Source organism: Elephantulus edwardii, unplaced genomic scaffold (genome assembly GCF_000299155.1).
Source record: "Elephantulus edwardii isolate Elephantulus edwardi_28Jun2011 unplaced genomic scaffold, EleEdw1.0 scaffold00031, whole genome shotgun sequence".
Taxonomy (NCBI): domain Eukaryota; kingdom Metazoa; phylum Chordata; class Mammalia; order Macroscelidea; family Macroscelididae; genus Elephantulus; species Elephantulus edwardii.
This window is the reverse complement of record NW_006399781.1, coordinates 60,640-82,089: the sequence shown is the minus strand read 5'-3', so window position 1 is coordinate 82,089 and position 21,450 is coordinate 60,640. Positions and strand designations below refer to the sequence as shown.

Sequence of the window (21,450 nt, the reverse complement as noted above, 5' to 3'; positions counted from 1 at the left end):
GCATCCGAGGGCTGAACAATGATGACAGAAAAAGAACTGGTCTTTGAGCTGTGGTGTTAGAGAAGAACACTGAATATCCCATGGACAGCAAAGAGAACAAACCCTCTCTTGGAGAGGGTGCAGCTGGAGTGCTCTTTGGAGGCAAGAATGATGAGGCTTCACCTTACATACTTTGGACATATTGCTAGGAGGTGCTATTCCTTTGAGAAGGACATGATGCTTGGAAGGGAGGAGGGTCAGCCGTTGAGCTGAAATGTTATGGGCAAAATCTTGATGACCCTGGAAGCATCAAAAGATGGGAGGAATACACAGGATCATTGTATCCAGAAGAATTAGTTGTCACTGAACAATTTCTGGAAGTACTGTATGAACAAGAGACAATGGTAATAAAGGATTTAGTCCAGCTGCACTGAAGGCAGTGTAAAATGCCAGTGCAAAAAATAGGCCCAGGTTGATAGAATACCAACAGACATGTTTCAAGTAACAGATGCAGCTCTGGATGTGCTCACCAGTTTATGCCAGGAAATTTGGAGGAGAGTTGCAGTTGCCTGGCCAACTGACAGAGATCCTCATTTGTCCCCTTTCCCAAGAAAGGTTATCCAACAAAATGTCGAAATTATTGAACAGAATCATTACCATCACATGCAAGCAACATATTGCTGACAATCATCCAAAACCAGCTAATGTAATAACATTGACAGGGAACTACCAGAAGTTGGGTTTAGAAGAGGCAAAGGCACCAGGGATATCATTGCTGATGTCAGATAGATCCTGGCTCAAAGCAGAGAATACCAGGAAGAGTGTAAGTCAGTATTGTATCCTTTCTCCCTATCTATTCAATCTGATTGTGAGCAAAAAATTGGTGAAGCTGGACTCTATGAAGAGGAATATGGGGATTAGGATTGGAGGAAGACTTAGTAACAACCTACGTTACACAATTATACAACCTTGTTTGCTCTAAGTGAGGAGGATGTGAAATGCTGCAGAAGATCAAGGACTACATACAGCCTTCTGTATGGACTACATTTGAACATGAAAAAGACGAAGACCATCAACATAAGAGCAATCATCAACATTATGTTAGATAGGGAAGGACTGAAGCTGTCAATTCTTTCATCTTGCTTGAAATCAATACCCCTGATCACCAGTCAGGAAATCAGGAGATGTATTACATTGGACAAGTCTGCTGTCAGGGACCTCTACAAAATGAAACATAGTCAGTCAGTTTGAATCTCTTCTCAATCACCTGCTATGCATCAGAGAGCTGGACAATGGATCATGATAAGAGAATTGATGCCTTTGAATTGTGGTGCTGGAGGAGTGCTAAATAGTCCAGGGACAGGCAAAAGTAGTTACGTCTTGGAAAAAAGTACAGGTAGCCAGAGTGCTTCTTGGAGGCAAAGATGAGGAAGCTTCATCTCTCATACTTCAGACATGTAGGCAGGTGAAGCCATTCCTTGGAGAGGAACCATGCTTGGAATGAAGTGTCACTGAATAAGAGGAGGTCCATCATGTTAAAAATGAGTGACAGGACATACAGATTTTTCTGATCAATTTTGTCTGTTTAATAATTTCCATAATGGCTTTTTTCCATCCAATTTTTAAAAATGGGAGCTCACATTCACAGCCGTATAGGTTGAAGCAGAGGGCAAGAATAAGCTCCCCTGTGGTACTTTCAGGGAGCTTTGGTGGCCGAGTCAGTAGGGAGGTATGCTGCTAACTCCAAGGCCGCATCTTCCTGGTGGTTTAAAACCACCAGCAAGTCCAAGGAAGAAAGACTATCTATTTTTCTTTCTTTTTAAATTGTAAAGATAGATTTATAAGTTACTTCCCCAAAGGGATGAGTATCCCTCCTTGAAAGGAGAGAGGCTGACAATCTCTTTTTAAGAGATTCACAGCCTTGGAAACCCAGTCTTGGACATGGCACTGAGGGACATGGCACTTTTGAGGGGACTGGTACTGATGGGAAATGGCACTACTGATAGGGAAATGTACTAGAGAAGTACCCTTATTTGCAAGACTAATAAGGAAAACATTTCAAAATATGCTGACAGTGGTCTTATGACAACTAAAACTAGAGACTTTTACACAAATTCTAAGAATTTGGCCAGTTATACGAAAAGCCAGTCTACTTAAGATAATTTATACACTTATAGTAAAAAATTATTATAAGTGAAAGAAAACCAGTAGACACGTGCAGTATAAATACTACATTTATCAACCAGGCTAACAGATTTTATTTTTTCCTTGCAAGCTTGCATGCTTGCATATGAAAAATGTACTATTTGTAAAAAGTTTTAAGATTATACAAAGTTTATAAATATTCCTGCAAAGAAATACAGTAAACAACCAAGTGTATGTGCAATTATTTTCAACTATTTCAGCTGTCAATGATATAATTTCTGTATAATCCATAGGCTTGATCAGAGAGGTACATTTATCTTTAGGGATAAGGACTGGGGTTTATTTAGTGTTTCACTTGCAACATTTTCATTTCCATACATTTTCAAATCTGATTAGGTAGGAACTACATTCAAACAAGTTATGGAAGACACACTATACCTAAGCCGACTTTCAGTAGACCCCAAACTTCACTATTCATGAGACTCACATCTGGGGGTTTGCTAAGTAGACCCCAAACTTCACTATTCATGAGACTCACATCTGGGGGTTTGCTAAGGCAGAGACTGCTAGGCTCCAGCCTGAGTGCTTCTGACTGAGCAGATCTAATTTACATTTTTTACTAGGTCCCAAGTGATGCTGATGATCCAGGGACCAAACTTCAAGAACCACTGAGGTGACACCAAACTACATTGCTGTTTGAAAAGTTCAAATACTTTCTATATAACACTTAAAGCCTTTGAAGTTGTGACCCAAATTAGCACGACACAGTGTTCAATATCAGTTTTTTCATTGTTATAGGTGATAACTGCTCCTACTTGATTGTGGCCTATACTATTATTTAGAATATAAATTAGCAGCAAAATCTATAAATTAATATTCACTTGGATTTGAATACTGCATTTTATTCATCTCACTTGTATAAAAAAGGAAGTATTTTTGCAAGGCTTCTATAGCCCAAATACCGTGGAAAAAAGTTGTACTTGCTTTGAAAACAGTAACGAATATCCAGAAGCCTACAAGGTCCAGAAAAGGATGTATTGAGTATTAAAAAAAAAAAATTGCAAAGGCCAGGTCTGCTATTCCATCCTTACTGCAGAACAGAAGCATAAACCACCTGGCTACATGCACTGGGTCCCTCGGGATGGTGTATTTCTAAGATGCTTTTAGGTGATGCATATCTGCTCGTCCTCAGGCTATATTTGCAAAGCAAGGCCCCAGAATGATATAATTTTTCTTTTTACATTTCCATATTTGCTACAATCAATTTTTCCACACAGATACAGACACAATACTTCTTAAATCCATAAATAGCTCACAAAGGTTAAAAAAAAAGCATTTATAATTTTTAGTCTAGCCCTGGTAATTTCACACACTTAAATAAAAGTACATGCTCCCAATTCAGCAATATTAAGCAGCAAAACCTTTCTGAGGAATTGCTTTTGCACATTATTCAAAATCCAGACCTCTGTGTATCTTTGGCTATTTTTATTATTTCAAACTGTACACTGAAAACTGAGAGAGCTGCTCTTCTTACTGGGATCACAGTTTTAGCAAAGCTTAAAAGGTTTCTTTAGAAACATATCAGAAACTATTTAGGACCAGATTAGCAACTATTTGAAGTAACAAACTGTTATACTGTTTTAGATCAAATTTAATGGGAATAGAAGATCAAGAGTCTATTTTTTATTGGTATACAAACCTACCATAAGTGCAAAAGTGACTGTAATTTGCACAAATAATAGTCTTGAGTATTCCATAGTCCTGCTTGGTGACTAGAGCAAGGAAAAAAAAATATATATGTATATAAAGTAACTATTCCTATTAGAGTAGGCATCAAAATTAGTTCTGAGAAAGAAGATGAAAGGAGCATTCTCTAATTCCTGGATGCCAGGAAGCAGAGCTTTTCAGAACCAAAAACCAAGAAAGCCCTAATTAAGAGCTCAGGCCCCACCCCTCAGGGCTACAGAATTGGTTGATTCTATTTCTTTGAAGTAGTAATTTATTATTTTAACATAGAAAAAGACCTGGCTTTTCCATTACCCAAAATGAAAACTAAGGATATCAACACATTTTAACACTCTTCAGAAATACAATGCCCTGAGAGAAATCATTGCTAGATTCTACACAGGGATTTGCTACATAGATACAATTAGTATAATTCACATTCAAAGTCATTCCATAAAAATATCAATTGCTCCAGTCTTCCAAGATTTGTTCTCCTTTTTCATCACCACTGAATCACTACTGTTAAGATTCTTCACTGCTTGAATGTAGAAACTGCTTAGCAAAATTCTCCAGCTCATTTTCAAGTTGAACAGCTTTATTTCTAATTAAAAAAGGAATAAAACAGCAATCTAATTATAAAGATCAATGAGAAAAATGCATTCTATTTTTTTTTTAAAAGGGGGGAAAATTCCCCTTATGAGCCAAATGCTGTTTACATTTATCTGAATTCATATTCTGAACTATTATCAGTATTTTCCAAATTATTTATTATTTGTGCTACTATAGCTTTGCAGTAAACACTGATCGCTGTGCCCAGGAACTAAAAAAAGTTACAATATGATTAAGGATAAAAACTTTAAAAATAAAAAATGTGATAGACAAAATGATCATACAATTCACATGGGTGTGACATCCTAAAATTGGTACATAAACAAAGTCACAGTAAAACTGCCCTCAGAAATTCCCTTTGTACACCATAATGAACAGCATAAGTGATTTTAATGTTTACACAAAGAAGCTGGTTTATGTGAAAGGGTTACAGAGTACAACAATATTTCCTGTAAACACTAGAATCATACCTGCCAAGTCAAATTCTCTAAGACAACTGGAACAAAATTTTGCAGAACATAGAGTCTTGCCTCCCATTCTCATACTATGCTAGGGTACACAACTATTTTTACTTCCGTATTTTTGCTAAGTGCATATGGAAAATGTGATATAAGGTATTTTTCCCAGTCAGCTCTCCTAAAGTTATCAGTGAACTGTTATCTCAATGGCCAAACCTAACCCAGTCACAATGAAAACATCAGATGTTATGGTATTAATTTTTAAATTTTTCCTGTTATAAAAAGTATCAGCAGATCTAAAATATTAAAAATTATTCATGTGAATTCATCAAAATTTGGAAACACAGAATAAATATCATTTGGGCTTTCTAGTGGCTGAGTCCATAGGCAGCTGCGCTCCTAAACCATGCCTTTCTGGCAGTTACTCCATTAAAGAAAGATGGGCAATATCCTCTTGTGTGATTTACAGCCTTGAGAACTCGCTGGAGGATCAGCTAAGAGTTGGTTTTCAACTCACCAGCAAGGACTTTGACTTTATCATTTATGTTTTACGATAATATGAAACACGATTTTAAAACCTGCTGAAATAAAAACAAAACTTGAAACTAAAACAACGGGATGCTACTTCTTCATCAAATTTGAAGGGTATACTTGGGGTGATGTAACTTAAAATAAGGCATGATAGTCCCCTGGGTGAGGGAAGGGAGGTTGGTTCTAGCTCAGTTAACTAGCAGGAAGTCAGTATTCCCAAAGTTTCTGAAACGGAATACTGATGAGATTACAAGACAGTGCGTAAAACATTATTAAAATGTTTTCATATATGCCCCAAAATTCAAGTCTCAAGGGCAACTACATGGAGCTTAAGTCCTGACAAGAGTTTAATTGATGCTAAGAACTGTCAAGAAGTACAGCCTTTATAGTGATTTCATGTCCAAAAAGGCAAAAAATAAGACCTAAAGAATCTATTAGTAAGCAACACTGTATCAGAAAATTCTACATTACGACTGGAAATCTTATTTACTTTTGGCCTCAAATTTAAGTATACCCAGTGGTGCCTAATGAGAAAACAGGTATGGGGATATATATGTATAAAAGTCCATATATTTTTAATTACAGAACTGGTCTAAAAATGGACTCATACACAGAGTTACAAGTACAGGTCTATAAAATGTCTTTTTATTCATATTCTCTATATGAGCCTAGGGGAATGTAATGAAATAGGCCTTCTTAAAGACTTTTTCTCTTGTTTTTTCAATTAGTATTCATGAAACTACAAAAGATTTGATTTGAGAAGTTTGAATTTAAGTCAGCAGAAAATGTAGAAAAACTTAACAGAAATTCACTAGTGATTTTATACAACTATATTTCTGTACTGAGAATACCAATGTTCATATTCTTGAGGGAAAGAAGCACAAATACCTTAACAGCTTTGAATTATTTTGTATTTTCTCCAGCTGATCTATTTCTTTGGATAATCTCACAATTTCCTCTTCCAGATGTCTTTGAGTAATATCAACCTGTTGGCACAGGCGAGCAAAAGTGGTTGCCATTTCCCTTAAAACAAAAAACAATTTTATCAGCAGTCATGAATGTCTTTATAATAAAAAGTATGTTTTAATGCTTAAATACAAAGGTAACTACAATTATTAAAAAGGAATTAAAGAGTGGCATTAAAAAAATACTGATAAGACCCAGAGGTGTGTGGTTTAAATCCACCAGATGCCCTGCTGAGAATGAGGGACAATCTCCTCCTGTACCAGTCAGATCTGATTTGACAGTACACACACAAAAAAATAACTTAAAAAAAAATACTGATAAGAATGTACTAAAGAGGGCATGGTACTTGTAAACTTAATATGACTACAGATGACTATATCCTTTGGGCTTAAGACAATACTTGAAAAAGTTAGTATTACCTGTATTATACCGATGTGCATAATTTATCAAAAAGGCACAAGTTAAGTATATTTCTTCAGAAGCACAATAAACCTTACTTATTTCCTGCTCTATAAAAACAAGAAATTATGGAAAACCAGGAAAGATAATTCTATGAACGGTATTATGGAAAAAAATAAAAAATTTAACTGTTTCTAGATGAAAAAGTGTTATATTTAATTAGTGCAGAAGGAAATACACCAACTTTGGCAAACATTATGTTTGTCTTTTCATAGCTGGGATTATTCTTGTCATGTCTGCCTATTTACAGTTCTCTGCCAACCATTTCCATAAAAATCTTCATTTTCTCTAGTTGTCTTCTACTTCATTTTCTTCCCCAAATCCCAGTAATCAAGAAAACATAAAATATGTCACTATTATTCGAGTATAAAGTCCTTTAAGAAATAGGATGAAGTTACTATAAACTTTTCCCATAGCTCCTAGCATTGCTACATGGTGGATGATTAATAAAGGTTTCATTATCAAATAACTAGAAAGTTATTTTTTTTTCTTTTTTAGTTAAGTGTTAATAGTATCACTCCCAAGATGCCTAATAATCCAAACCCAATACTGGGGTTTATTGTAATTGTAGCAAATATACTCCCTTTACACATAGATCTGCTACAATGACATTCTTTCCATATTTGAGAACATATCCTAAAAAAAAGGTATACATTCTTCCCTCTATCTTCTTTCTTGCCTCAAATTGGGCTGTTTTTGTTTTGGTTTGGTTTTTTGATCTTATCCTGTGTGTTCAAGTCGGGACTCGGAATTGCTTCTTACCAGACCAGTTCAGTGATGGCTAACAAGCAAAATCAGAGTATGAACTAGATTTGTAAAATGTGGGTATACCAGAAAGATAAAAAAAAATATAAATGGATACCTTGCTAGAAAATTAATCTCCTTTAACAGTAAGAAGGGCAATGTATACGTTGCCTAGTAACAAAATCTCTTAAGAAGAGTCTTTGAAAGTGTAATGTCAGGCTCAAAGATGGTGACTGCAATTCTGAATATGCCACTCTCCACTGTCATGGGATTAACCCAATCTTCCACATTGGATTCACTACACCTCTTCCAAATCTCTTACTCCAGGGCTATGACCAGTGAGTGATCACCCCTCCATTCTGGTACCCCTCCATTTTACTAATTTGAGTGTCTTCTGCTTTCGCAGGGTCAGCTATGGCCAGCCAGATACGAAACTCTGGTTCAAATCTCATCTCCTACCTCTTTTCCAGGAAAAGAAAAGATTTCCAGGAAATCTTTACTTATTCACTATCCTTCATGATTTATATAACTTCCTAGGGTTTTGTTTATGAGACTACTTTATCTTCTTTTCCTATTACTTACCAATTTAACCTTGTAAGATAACTTTAATCATGTATCATTACAATCATCTTAAATTCAGAGACTTTTAATTTATCCCAACAATGTATCCTGACAACTAGAATTCTACACGTCTACTAATTCTACTATGTTTAAAAGCATTACATTACAAACTGATAATACTTATTTATTATATTATAATAAATCCCTTGGTTTCTGAAAATTATAACACTAAACTGAATGATTAAAAAAATAAATTATGCATGAATGAAACACAAAATATATGAATTCTGTACGCAAACCAATATAAAATAAAATTTTAAAAATTACGGTCACTAAAGATGAGATGCCTGCTCATTATTGTGAGCAAATTTTAACAGGTAAGAATTCTGCTTTTATAATTCAGAATTTACAATGATCCTTTTAAAAAGTTGAGTGAAAGTTTACAAAGTCAACTGACTGTCCATTAAAAATACTAGTTATTTTACTTCAGTTCAGAATGAGTCTGCTGAGAAACATCTCTTGAAAAACCTCAAGTTCAAACGAGGTCTTTTCTGTCCACCAATCTTTGAATGTCTGAATCTCTCTAACAGGAGATAGAAGGGTGGGCAAAGAGAGGGCAAAGGTAAAGTTACTAAGTTTAGTATTCTATTTCTTCACTTTGGTGATAGTTAAAAAATTATTCTATGATGATTCTCTGAGATACATGCTTGCTTATTTTTCCCTTTTCCTCATGTAGATCCTACTTCAATAGAACTTTAACAAAAGATACATGTTCCAACTTACTGTTGTACTTGATGGCTGCAGTTTGCACTAGTGAAGCTTACAATCATCTGCAGTTTTTCAGCTGCATAGTTCACAAATTGCTGTTTGAAGACTTGCTCCTTGGCACGAGTGGTCCAGGTCAGTCGCTCATAAAGATACAAAGCTCCATACACACTTAACAAAACAGATATGGGCTTCCAGCCTACAGTTTTCCAAATCTGTAAGATAAAGTCAAACTTCACACTGAAAGGAAAAACTCCATTTGGGAGATTATATTGATGGTATTTTTAGTTGCTATCAAGTTGCTTCTGACTCACAGTGACCCCCATGTATGCAGAGTAGGACTGTTTCACAGATAATTCAAGCCGTGACTTTGTCAAAGCAGATCACTAGGCCTGTCTTTCAAGGAACTCTGGCTGGGACTGAACAGCCAACCCTCAGGTAGGAACAAAAATGGTGGGCAGCCAGGAACCCCCAAGAGATTAGAAATGTATCCGCTCTCTACAGATTTTGCACCAGATGATCCACTGTCTAAAAAAAAATCATATTCTTTCTCCATAAAAATATCTGAAATTATAAGAAATCAATCAGGCTAAGAAGGAAACACAGCCTGACTAATTTAATTAGGTATTGGTCAGAAACTTCTATAGCCTGCCAACTATTTGGTAGAATGAGGCAACGTATCATTTGTTTGGGTTTTCTTTTTTTTAAAAAAGACTGAGACTGGGGGAGGGGGAAGTTACCCAACAATGATGGAATATTTTTCCAAAACAGTAAATGGGAGTGGGTAGGCAGGAAAATGTGCAACAATGAATGAATGAAAATCCAACTTTTCCACAAACTTTCGTTAAAATCAAAATAAGAAAAAAACCCAAACAAACTAAAAACTGAGAAAAAGCTACATGGGTAAATCTATGCTGTTAATGAGAAAAAATAATCTTAACATAAAATAATCAGGACAAAAAATTTTTTAAGTTAGATCTTTTTAATAAGGATTTAAAAGTTTCAACAAGTTGATCTCTTTGTTATTCCCGTGTACCAATACAATTTGTGAGCTGTGATTTGAAAATTGTTAGGAAGCACTGTGTTAGAGACCAGCTGGTTGGTCTTTCTTTCCTAAAGATAAAATATAAAATTAAACCTGTGAAACTCTTCGACATTCATTACTTTGACCCATAAATTTTTAAAAATGTCAGGTATTAGGAAGCAAATATACTCTTTTCATAATCTCTAAGATAGAATAGTCACACTGTAGTTAAACTAGAAATTAATGTTTCTTACCATTCCTCCAACAATAATGATGCCCATAGAAGTCCTAGATGTAAGAGAAGCTAATGCTGTTATTGAGGCAACCATAAGTTCCTCCTGTGATGCAGCTCCTGGCACTGCTGGATTGGCAGAAGCAGTAGGAGTAGAAGCTAAAGATCTAGGGGGCTGGTAAGAGGCAAAAAATTATCACTGTTAAGTAACTACAAATAAAACAGTTCCATTTACGACATTCATGGCCTTTCTTTTAAAATTACAGTAGTATTAAATTCGTATGAAAACACCATCTGGCCAAATGTAGAATAAGTGTGCCCTCCCCTCTGTGAGGTATTTTCATAAGCACTGTAATAAATTTTTAAAGCACTGCTGTAAAAATATTAGCACAGTATGCTTACAAAATACCAGGGGCAAGCACTCAGCAAAAGTTTTCATTATTTTAAGTTCTGCAAGAAATGCCCCTAGACTGAGTTTACCATACCATAAACATATTAAAAAATAAAATGGGTTTATAAATTATTTTCTACAGCACGGGCAAAAGATGTTCTTAATGTACAGTGGAACCTAACTGTAACAGCAGACTCTCAGGCTCTTAAAAATAAAATTGTATTTTTCTAAGTCACATCAAAAGCACACTACTGAGAAAAAGAGAGAAATAAATAGGACTTAACAAATAAAAACTTTCTGTTTCAATAAGGGTGCTCTGTTGACCTAGTGGTAAGGAGTCACGCTACCCAAAAGTAGGCAGATCAAATGCACCACACCTCCCGAGGGAGTAATCCCCTCAAGTGTGATTTAGAGCCTCTGAAAACTCACTGGAGAGTTAGCCATGAGTCCATTTTGACTTAACAACAAATAAGAACTACCAATAATTCAATTAAAAAATTAGATGGTATTTAGTTTTTAAAAATAGGATAACATATAACATTTATGCTCATCAAAATATTTTATCAAAATAGTAAAATCACAATAACTACCTGTTAAGTCTAATCTCTAAAATATAAAAATAAAGGAAATTTCAATAATAAAAAGATAATCCTATTAAAAAATGAGAAGAGGACATGAACAGACACTTCACCAAAGAGGACAATCAAGTGGCCAAGAAACACAAGAAAAGATTGTCAAAATCGAAGATTGTCAAAATCGCTAGCCATTTGTTGCTTGTTATGGGGCACTGAGTCAGTCAGAAATGCCTCACAGCTGACCCTACAGGGCGTTTTAAGCAGCTGTAAATTGTACAGGAGGAGACTGCCCATACTTATCTCTCAGAGTAGCTGGTGGATTTGAATTATGTTCCTTTAGAATGGAGGCACAACTCCTCACCACCAAGCCACTAGAGCTCCCTCTATGAGAAGAAAATTAAATGTATGAGTTTGCTATAAATACATGAAGAAAATAAAATAGGTTTAAAAAACAGAAGGTACAATAAGATATTGAGAAAAGCCAGATTCAAATCAAGAAGACCAGATACAAGTGGAAAGCAGGCAAAGCTTAAATGGCAGCTATGGAATCAGTAAGCACAGAACCATAAAACTACTCTCCAGGATGTTCCTTTCTGTTAACCTCAGACTCTGCTAATAGTCCCTGCTTTAAACTGTTTATGGGAATTTCATCCAGAAAAAAGATATGGTGCTTCCTTTAGAAACAAGAACTATAAACACTTAAGATGCTGTAATTTCATTCCTGGGTATACGCCAAAGACATATGCATGGCCCCTTGAAAGAAAACAAATGGCTCAACATCCTTAGTCACTGTTGGTTTGTACCATCAAGTTGGAACCGACCCATAGGTGATCCTCCAGTAGATTTTCAAAGCCAGTAAATCAATCATATGGGAAGAGATGGTTCATCTTTTTGGGTTGTCATCACAATCCCTTATCAATAACTAAACTACTAGAGATCCCCTAGTCACTTGTTGCTGTCGTTAGGTGCCTTTGAGTCAAGCAGCACTAACAGTGACACGATGAACAACAGATCTGAACCCTATCTTATCCTGTGCCAGCCTCACAATCCCAGACATACATGAGCCCACTGCTACAGGCACTGTGTCAATCAATCTGGCTAAGGGTCTTTCTCTCTCTTGCTGATCCTTCACCTTTCCTTTATAAGGACATGAAGCGTTGTTATTTTTGCTTCAAAGGAGCACTTTGGCTATACCTTTTCCAAAAACATGTTTGGGGTTTTTTTTTGGATGTCCATGGGATATTCAGTACTCTTCTCCAACAACACCACTCAAAGGCATCAATTCTTCTGACATCCTTATTCATTGTTCAGCTTTCAGATGCACAGCAAGTAAATAAGAAAACCACAGCCTGAATCAGGCACACTTCAGTCCTCAAACTTTCCTCAATAACAGAGAGGTTTTCCCAGTTCAATACATCTCCTGATCTCTTCAGTCACTAGAAAAATGCCAATAAAACTTACTACATACACTACAATAATGATAGTGAGAATCTGGAACAATTAGAAACAATTATGCATACATATTGTCAGTGGAAATGTAAAATGGTGCAGTCAGTTTGGGAAACAGTTTTGGCAGTAACTCGATGGCACCTAAAAATAACAAGAGAAATATTCTAAAATTGGATTGGTACTGGTTTTACAATTCCATAAATATCCCTAACATTACTGAATTGATTAAATTCAGTAATTTTAAAATATTCAATAACTACACTTATGCCACCTTGTTAAATCAAATTGACAACTACAATAAACCCAAAACGAGAAATTTCAAAACCACTTTTAACAGTACTTGATAAAAGTTTTAGGCTCGGCCTTTCCTTTTGTATAATCTAACTGAGAAATAGTTTTATGAGACAGGTAAGAATAAAACAGCAGATTAGGTAAACTCAAATTCATCACTATGAAGTTAGAACCAACTCATAGCTGACCCCCTACTGGCTTTCCAAGGCTATAAACAACACAAGAAAAGTCTGCCTCAAAACAACTATAAGATATCATCTCACCCCAGTTAGAATAGCAAAATTTAACAGAACAGGAAATAACAAATGCTGGCAAGGTTGTGGAGAAACTGGAACCCTTATTCACTGTTGGTGGGAGTGTAAAATGGTGCAACCACTGTGGAAGGCAGTGTGGTGCTTTCCCAAAAAGTTGCAAATAGAGATACCGTTTGATCCAGCAATTCCAAAACTGGAAATATACCCCAAAGAGACCATAACTGCCACCCAAGCAAATATATGCACACCCATGTTTATCACAGCATTGTTCACAATAGCAAGGAGTTGGAAACAACCCAGGTGCCCATCAACAAATGAATGGATAGAGAAGCTGTGGTATATTCACACAATACTATACTGCATTGAAAAACAAGGCACTCATGCAATATTATTCAAAATGGGTGACACTGGAGGACATTATGCTGAGTGAAATATCTCAGTCACAAAAGGACAAATACTGCATGGTGCCACTGTTGTAAACCAGAACTGACATCGGGGTTGGGGGGAGATTGAGAAAGATGGGTTCAATAATGTATACTGCATTGAAACAGATGAGGGAGAAACTGTTTAAAAAGATATGTGATTAGCTATTTTTGTCATGAGAGGAGTCCAGAGTGAAGGCTGCATAGTGGAGTGGACCTGGGGGAGGGTTTGTAAAACAAAAAAGAATTTTTCTTTTACTTTTCCAAGAGGGTAGTGTACTAGGGGAGAGGGTTGGGAGGGGCTAAAGTGCAACAATGAATGAATGGAAATCCAAAGACTCTGTAATTTTTACTGAAATAATGCTGTTATGTGTTGTCGAGTCGCCTGCGACTCATAGCAACCCTATGTACAACAGCCCTAAACCCTGCTCTGTCCTGTGCCAATTGCACTGCCTCTGACACACCCATCCCGATTACCCCAGTCACTGAATCAACAGTTTAAAAGGGATACGTGATTAGGTATCTTTGTCATGACAGGAGTCCAGAACAAATGCTGCATAGTGGAGTGAACCTGGGGGGAGGGATTGTAAAACAATGAATTTTTCTTTTACTTTTCAAAGAGAAGAGTGTACTGGGGTGGGGGAGGAAGGGTAGGCAGGGAGAAAAGTAGAATAATGAATGAATGGAAATCCAAAGTCTCTGTAAATTTTCATTAAAATTAATAATTTAAAAAACGAATCACAAAAAAAAGAGAAATATAATCATTACAAATTTTTTTTAAAAAAGAACAGACTGCCCATCTTTCTCCCTTAGAGATGCTAGTGGATTCAAACTACCGGGAGGTATGGTCTTTGGGCTAATGGTGTAATTCCCTGCTGACTATACCATCAGAACCTCCTATTAGACAAAATCACATCACTAAAACAAGAAGATTCTCAATTGGCAGAATAAAGATAATCACCTGGAAGATGGACTCTGACAATCTTAGAAGCACCCGCTGAGCATTTGTAGGCCCCAAGAAACGATAGACAAGAGAGGACCAGCCCATGGAAAAACGAAATACAATGTCTTCTTGAAAATCTGAACATAACTTGTGGCAATTTAAGTCATAGCTGAGATCAAATTTCTTGCAAGGGATTAGTGTATGTAGTTTATTCTGTACATCAGATGGAAGAAACGGCTTCAAATTTTCTGGGAAAAAAACAAAAATATGGTCATTTATTTACAATAAAACAACAGGACAAAATTTTTGCCTTCTAAGACTATCCAAAGAAAAATAAGACCTGTAATTACGAAAGAAAAAAACAAAAAAACAAAAGACCACATGTGACCTTGTGGGCATAAATATTACCAATAATTTCCTGCTGGGACTGAAGCATGGAGGCATTGACTTCATTGGTGCACCGATCAGCCAGATTCCTTCCCATACCATCTTCTATGTGTTTATTTAACTTCTGCCAACATAGTAAATGTGCACATTACTTTTCCTCCAGAGAGTACTGTAGATTTTAATAACACCATGTTACAATGATCTTATTCTCATTCATGAATGGGTAACTGTTTTGTGTGCTTTTATTAGCAACACAGCACACATTTATTATGAAGATTTAATAGTTTAATTCTGCCATGAATACACTTTTTAGTGTATTTGGCTTTTGCCCAAACCTCTAAATAAAGAGTATAAGGTGAGGAAACTGTCTTTGAATTATTAAACTAGATTTTAACTTACACTTTTATAGACTTTTAATACACTTGGAGTAGGATGAAACTCAGAACAAAATTCATCAACCAAAGTAGAGAGTCGACAAATTTCATCAGTCATTGCACATGAAACCTGAAAAAGTATAAATATCCAGAGATCATGAATAAATTAACAAAACTACCAATAACTAAAAAAAAATCTAATTGAAAAGTAACAAAAAAAAAAAACGCAAACCCCACTTAAAAAACGTTTATAGTGACAGGAATTCTTGAAAATTATAAAAATAAAATTATAATAAAATATAAAAATTATAAAAAGTTTAAATTTTATCTATTTTAAAGACATCTGTCACTTGCCTTGTTTGCTACTTCTTCTGTAACCTCCTTGATTTTCTTCTTGACATCCAATGTTAAGAGGTTCATCTGGTTTCGAGTAAAGTCCAATCTATCAATCTGGTCTTCCCTCTCTTCCATTGAATATACTCTATTATAGTATAAAGAGTTATTAATATTCAATATTCTGGATATATACTAAAGTCCCAGAGCAATTAAGCTTTTATGTATTAATCTACTCATTAATATGATACAAGAAAAAAGTATCTGATATTTCAACATTAAAGAGTTCAAATATTCCATTTATAAAATCTTTTCTAGATGACTTGGTATCAGCTAAGCCTATGAGGCACCTCAACACTAAAAGGAGTCGATAAAGATTCCAGGACCCCAAACACTACACAGATAAACTATCATAAAAAAGCCATCAAGAAAAGGCAGCCTGTAAGTCAAATCAAGACATCTCCTGATTTCTGTTAAAACTTTCTCAAAACACCAGCATTCATTCATTTATCCTGGCTGATTGTGCTACAACTGCAAACCTGAGTAGTTACAAGAGACTCTATGGCCCACAGGTCTAAAATACTATTTGGCTCTTTACAGAAGGTGCCCCTTGTGTAATATCAGAGGAAAACAAAAACAGAGATCCTTTTTCAGAAAGACATTTATTTATTATCGTACAAACTATCCTCAGTTCTTATTTGCTTTGTGCCATCTTAAGTTCAATGTTCTGTATTAAAGAACAATATGACTAATCAGATAACCATTCATATACTAAAGCAAGTGTAGAGTAATTGAGCTGAAGGGACTACAGTCTCAGAGGGACAAAGAAGCCCTAAAGCAATCTGCTTCTGTAAAGTTTTATAGACTTGGACACCCTGTGGGCCAGCTCTCCTCTGTCCTATAGATCCTCAAGCAATCAGAACTGACTTGGCAGCAGTATATTTGGGTTGGTTTATAGGGGTCCTCAGAGGGGCTGAGAGTAGACTCTGGATTCTCACTCCTGTGTCTTTTTTAAAAAAATGTAAAATTTTAATTGTGTCACTCTTGTGTCTTACAGATTCTCTACTTTTGGACATAATTCATTCCTGAGGAACTGACCAAAATTTAAAAAATAATAATAATAATAAAGCAAGATAGATGGGATTTTATTCCCAGCCAAAGTAACTAAATTTTAAATTCCCCATTATTCCTCACCATGGACTAAATGCTGAATGTACTTCTTTCCTTCAAGTGCCTTAAATCCACACAAGATCCAAAGGAAGTTTAATACTGCTTTTTCACATTCAAATGATATCCTGATTTCAAATTTGTAAAAATTACATTTTCTCATTAATGAGATTAGCACTTTCATGCATTTATTTTCATTCTTCATAAAGCAGTAAGTTGAATAAAACAGTGTACTACAGTATGATAGATAAGTAGCTTACCAAAATGCCTTTCTGGCTAGCAAGGAGTTATCACTTTGCTTGTTCATCAGCCAATATAAAAATAATGACAAGTGGCACAACAGCATTATTTGAGGGTGTCAATGTATAAATACATGAAAGAATGGTGGTAAGCTGGATATCACAAAAACAGAATCACTGACCTGAACTTCAGCATAAAATTCTGCTTGAAAAATTTCAACTGTTTTTAAAGCACTACCAATTTAAGAAATGACAATTCATACTGAGATTCGGGGAATATATCTAAGAGTTCATATTTACCATTTCAAGTATTTTTAAAATGTGCAAGTTGGTATCAAATAAACCATAAGGTTGACGCTAGTGTGAATAATGTATTTATAACAATTAAAAGCTTTAGTTTCAGGAATTCACACTGACACAAAAAAAAAGCACTACCACTTTTTATAATGGAACAAAGCAAACTCATACCTTTTCTCGGCTGCTGCCACGTTTATTGAATCCATTATATTTTTCACAGTTTCTAGTATCTGTTTAGCTCTGATAGTGTGCTGCTCAAACTTTGTTTTCACTGCTGACTGCGAGATACACTCCTGCGAGGGGCCCAAGCCATAACACATTACTGTAATTCCATCTGAACATATTCAGGAATTTAAACACAAAAGCTTGTTGTTTATAACTTAAATGATAACAAAAATAAGGACATAAAATACATGTGTGACAAACACAACTTAAAATTTTAAAAATTTATAACAACTCAAAAGAAAAAAATGGCTTTCCAGCAAGTTTACAGTTTTGTGTATTTTTACACAGTAATATGCGATGCTTTTGGTGACTCTAACATTAAAACAAAATAAAACAAGACAATAGGGCACTATTATCAATGTAAAAGCTCTCCCAAATTAGAATTACTAGTTTTATCTTGCTCGTCTTTAATCCACCTAGTATGACTTTTCTTACACTTTTGATAATCTAATCAAATTCTTAAATTGAGTTTTAAGGTAAAATGATAACCTTTATTAAAAAAAGTTTAATGCTGTGCTGATTCATTAGGTTACTAAAAATACTTTTATGGATTAAAATTTGAATGATTTTATAAATAATCTTTAACAATAAATCACTGAAGTGTTATTTTAAAGAATTTACCATAAAAGTGCTACAATTATTTCAAAGGTTGTCTATGGCTGTTTGGCTGCCGTTTATACACACAGGCCTAATGCTCCAGCTTGCTTGTTTCACCTTTAACAGCAGTTGCTAACACATTAACAGGTTGTAAAAACCAAGGCAGTGTTTCCTGATCAGTATTTTTTTAAGCAGAAAAGTTGATAAACATCAGACTATATCATATACAAGTATATATAGTTTAAAATTTTTTCTAATTTTTAATATTATCTGCATACCAACTGTGATCTAAATGCATATATTTTATAAGGATCATCAAAAGTCTGAAAAATTATTAAAATGAAAATTGGCCTCATTGTTTTTCTTTTCATTTCACAGAAAGTGAGATTTTATAGTGACAAATACTTACAGAAAAATGCTAGCAGGTCAACAACTTAAGAAATACAGTGCTGGGTCACACTGGCATCAGCAACTATACTAGGTTTTCTGTAGAAGACATTTTTGGTTCCTTTTTCCTAAAATTAATTTAAAAGTTATGGCTATCCCCTAATCCTCTGAGGCTTCTATGAATTCATCTTCTTGGGTCTCTTTATATATTTAACAAGGACACTTCCTTTGTCAAATAAATAGCTTCCAGTTTTAAAAGGCATTCACTGAATGTTCGAGTACGCTTGTTATCCCAAAATCATTACAACAGCATAGATTTATTCCATATACTACAATGTGAAAGAAAAACCCAACAGGACAGCCTTGCTTTCCTAGGTCTTAATGAGTTTTATGTCTTTAGCAAGGTGTAGCTTTTCCACTTTTTTGTCACTTCTGTTAGAACAAAAGAAAAAAATTTCATTTTCCTTCTTTCATAGGTTTCTGTCTTTTGCTGGCTTTATGGTATTCAGAACTCATGCTTTATCCTTTAACTGTCTAAAAAATATTATATGCTCTTTTCCCTCCAGCAGAAGGCTTTTGTACATTTTAACCTCTTCTGCTGTTGGAGTGCCCTCTTCAGTATTTTGGTTGAGGTGCAGAAAACAAAATAGATTTCTTTCTCAAACCATGGACACATGAGAGATAAAGCATTTATGCAATAGCTTATAATGATTTCTTGATCTTTTCTTGTACCTTAATTCAGGACTTTATTCTACTTCGGCCCACAGTGAAGTGAAGTGAAATTCATTTAGATAACACTTGTCTTCACTAATCCTAAAGAGATTAGTATTAAAAAGTCACAACACTATTGTTGTATACACTTTTAAAGCATGACTAAAACATCCCTGGATGCTTTCTTCTTTAAAAACACCAATAACAGTAATCAGCTTATATTTAATGACCAATACAAAACCTAGATTTTTTTATGTGCCAAATTAATAGACATTTTAAAAAAAGCATAAAGGAATATTTTTAAAAGAAAAAAATGGTTAAAGAAATTCTTTATTTCTCGATGAAGCAGATCTAGGTATCAGCAATGAAGATCCAAATTCATAGCTAACAGCACAGTGTTAGAGCTAGACTAGATATAAAAAGGAAAAATCTACAGAAAAGTTATTAGGAATATAAAGCTACTTCTTTATTTAAAAATATGTTATATTTATTTTTATTTATAGATAGATATTAAACACAGATAAGACTAGATAATCTTCTAATTACAAGGTTATCCCAAATGGATGTTCTCACTGATTTGACAAATATTAATAGGCACCCTGCAAGAAAAAAAAGCCCTCTCAGATAAATTTAGGAAATACCAAGTTAAACAGTTTCCTTATCAAGCAATTATCTAAAGCTTTTAACATGCAAAAAATATACTAATATATTTATGAAATTCCAATTTTTCCAGATTGCTGATCAATTTGAGTATTCATTACAACCTTGTCATAAAACATCTGAAACCCGTCTTTCAGGAACAGGAACTCTTAACATAACTAGACTATAATTAATCATATTCGGAACATGAATCATTACATCTGTATTAATGCCCAACACAATTCATAGGTAGATTTTAACTAACTAGGAAAAAATTATCTTTTATAACAAATGCATTCATATTTCTGAGAAAGTAAATTAACTCTATTCATCATACAACCAAAAAACTATGCTAGATAAAAGGTCTTGGGATAAGAAACCTGGATTTCTGCTTTGCCTTTAGAATATATGCTGCGAATATATGGGAATATATGCGAATATTTAGAATATATGGGGATAGCCATAACTTTTAAATTAATTTTAGGAAAAAGGAACCAAACTGCAAACAATAAGAATATTCCCTTTATTTGACTAATTATACCAGATTTAACATCCAAATCTTATTTAATGTAGTAATGTTGCATAAGTGAAGAACCTTAGTAAAGTTTCAGAATTCCAACGGGGTTACTGTACAGTGAGTCAGAGTTTGGATATTGTAAATGTGCAAGTCCTTGTGACTCAAATGAATCTGAGAAAGCCCAGGATAAAATCAGATTGATAAAAATGATTCACCAAATCCAGCTCAAAAGACTTTTAAGAAAAAGAGATTCTGAGTTAAAAGAGAAAAACGTATATAAAGGCTCTATTACATAATCACAAGGCAGTAAAACCAAGAAATTAATGATTAAACTCTACGTTTACAAGTTATAAAAACAAAGACCAATAAAACCTAAAAATTGGGAAAAAAGAAAACAAAACAATGAAAACTACACACTAAAATTCATGGGCTATGCCCAAAGCTGCAATTCATAGCCCTTAATTCCTTTCCTAAAGAACAAAAGCAAAGAATAATTTAACTTTTTTAAAAAGCTCAAAGAAGGTAAGTAGAAATTATGTTAAAAATTAACACAGCAACTGAATAAAGAGGGTTAGGCCTTTGAATGAGAAAAATAAGAGCAAATAAACCGACAAATTCAATTAATGCTGAAAAATGTAAATATACGAATGAGAAAGAAAAGATTTTTTTAAAAGAAAATATTCTTAAAAATTAACATAATTGTGTGCTGCTAAACTTCTCACAAATGCACTGTTTTTGAGGAAATCATAAATTACCAAAATTGACTAATGCAGCAAATTAAAGACACCAAATAATAAGCAAATATGCTGTTTCTTTAAAATATATCCATATAATTTTTGCCCATTTGATTATTTCACATGAACTTGAATAATACTTATTTTCGATATATCCTCACTCTAAAACTCTAAATCCTGACAGCCTATATGACTCTGTGAAACTACTGTTCTTAAGTTGGAGTTTTTCCCACTATATGATTTTTAGGTTCCCAAATAAACGGGTCACATGAGGAACTAGAGTCAGAAAATCAAAAGGGCCGAACTCGCTCAGCATTTCT

At 34.6% G+C, this 21,450-nt stretch overlaps 1 protein-coding gene across 1 annotated transcript in view; it reads right to left on the bottom strand.

Moving 5' to 3' along the window:
• Nucleotides 1-4,371: 4,371 nt before the first annotated feature.
• The window catches only part of LOC102872919 (mitofusin-1-like), a 52,937-nt gene continuing 35,858 nt past the window's right edge, over nucleotides 4,372-21,450 (bottom strand). Inside the window, exons 9-17 of the mRNA XM_006884022.1 lie at nucleotides 17,492-17,613; nucleotides 15,639-15,765; nucleotides 15,310-15,414; nucleotides 14,932-15,034; nucleotides 14,542-14,771; nucleotides 10,221-10,373; nucleotides 8,961-9,157; nucleotides 6,336-6,470; nucleotides 4,372-4,450 (exon numbers count right to left, since the gene is read on the bottom strand). Coding sequence (XP_006884084.1) covers nucleotides 4,372-4,450; nucleotides 6,336-6,470; nucleotides 8,961-9,157; nucleotides 10,221-10,373; nucleotides 14,542-14,771; nucleotides 14,932-15,034; nucleotides 15,310-15,414; nucleotides 15,639-15,765; nucleotides 17,492-17,613 — 1,251 coding nt within the window. The remainder of the gene's footprint in view (nucleotides 4,451-6,335; nucleotides 6,471-8,960; nucleotides 9,158-10,220; nucleotides 10,374-14,541; nucleotides 14,772-14,931; nucleotides 15,035-15,309; nucleotides 15,415-15,638; nucleotides 15,766-17,491; nucleotides 17,614-21,450) is intronic.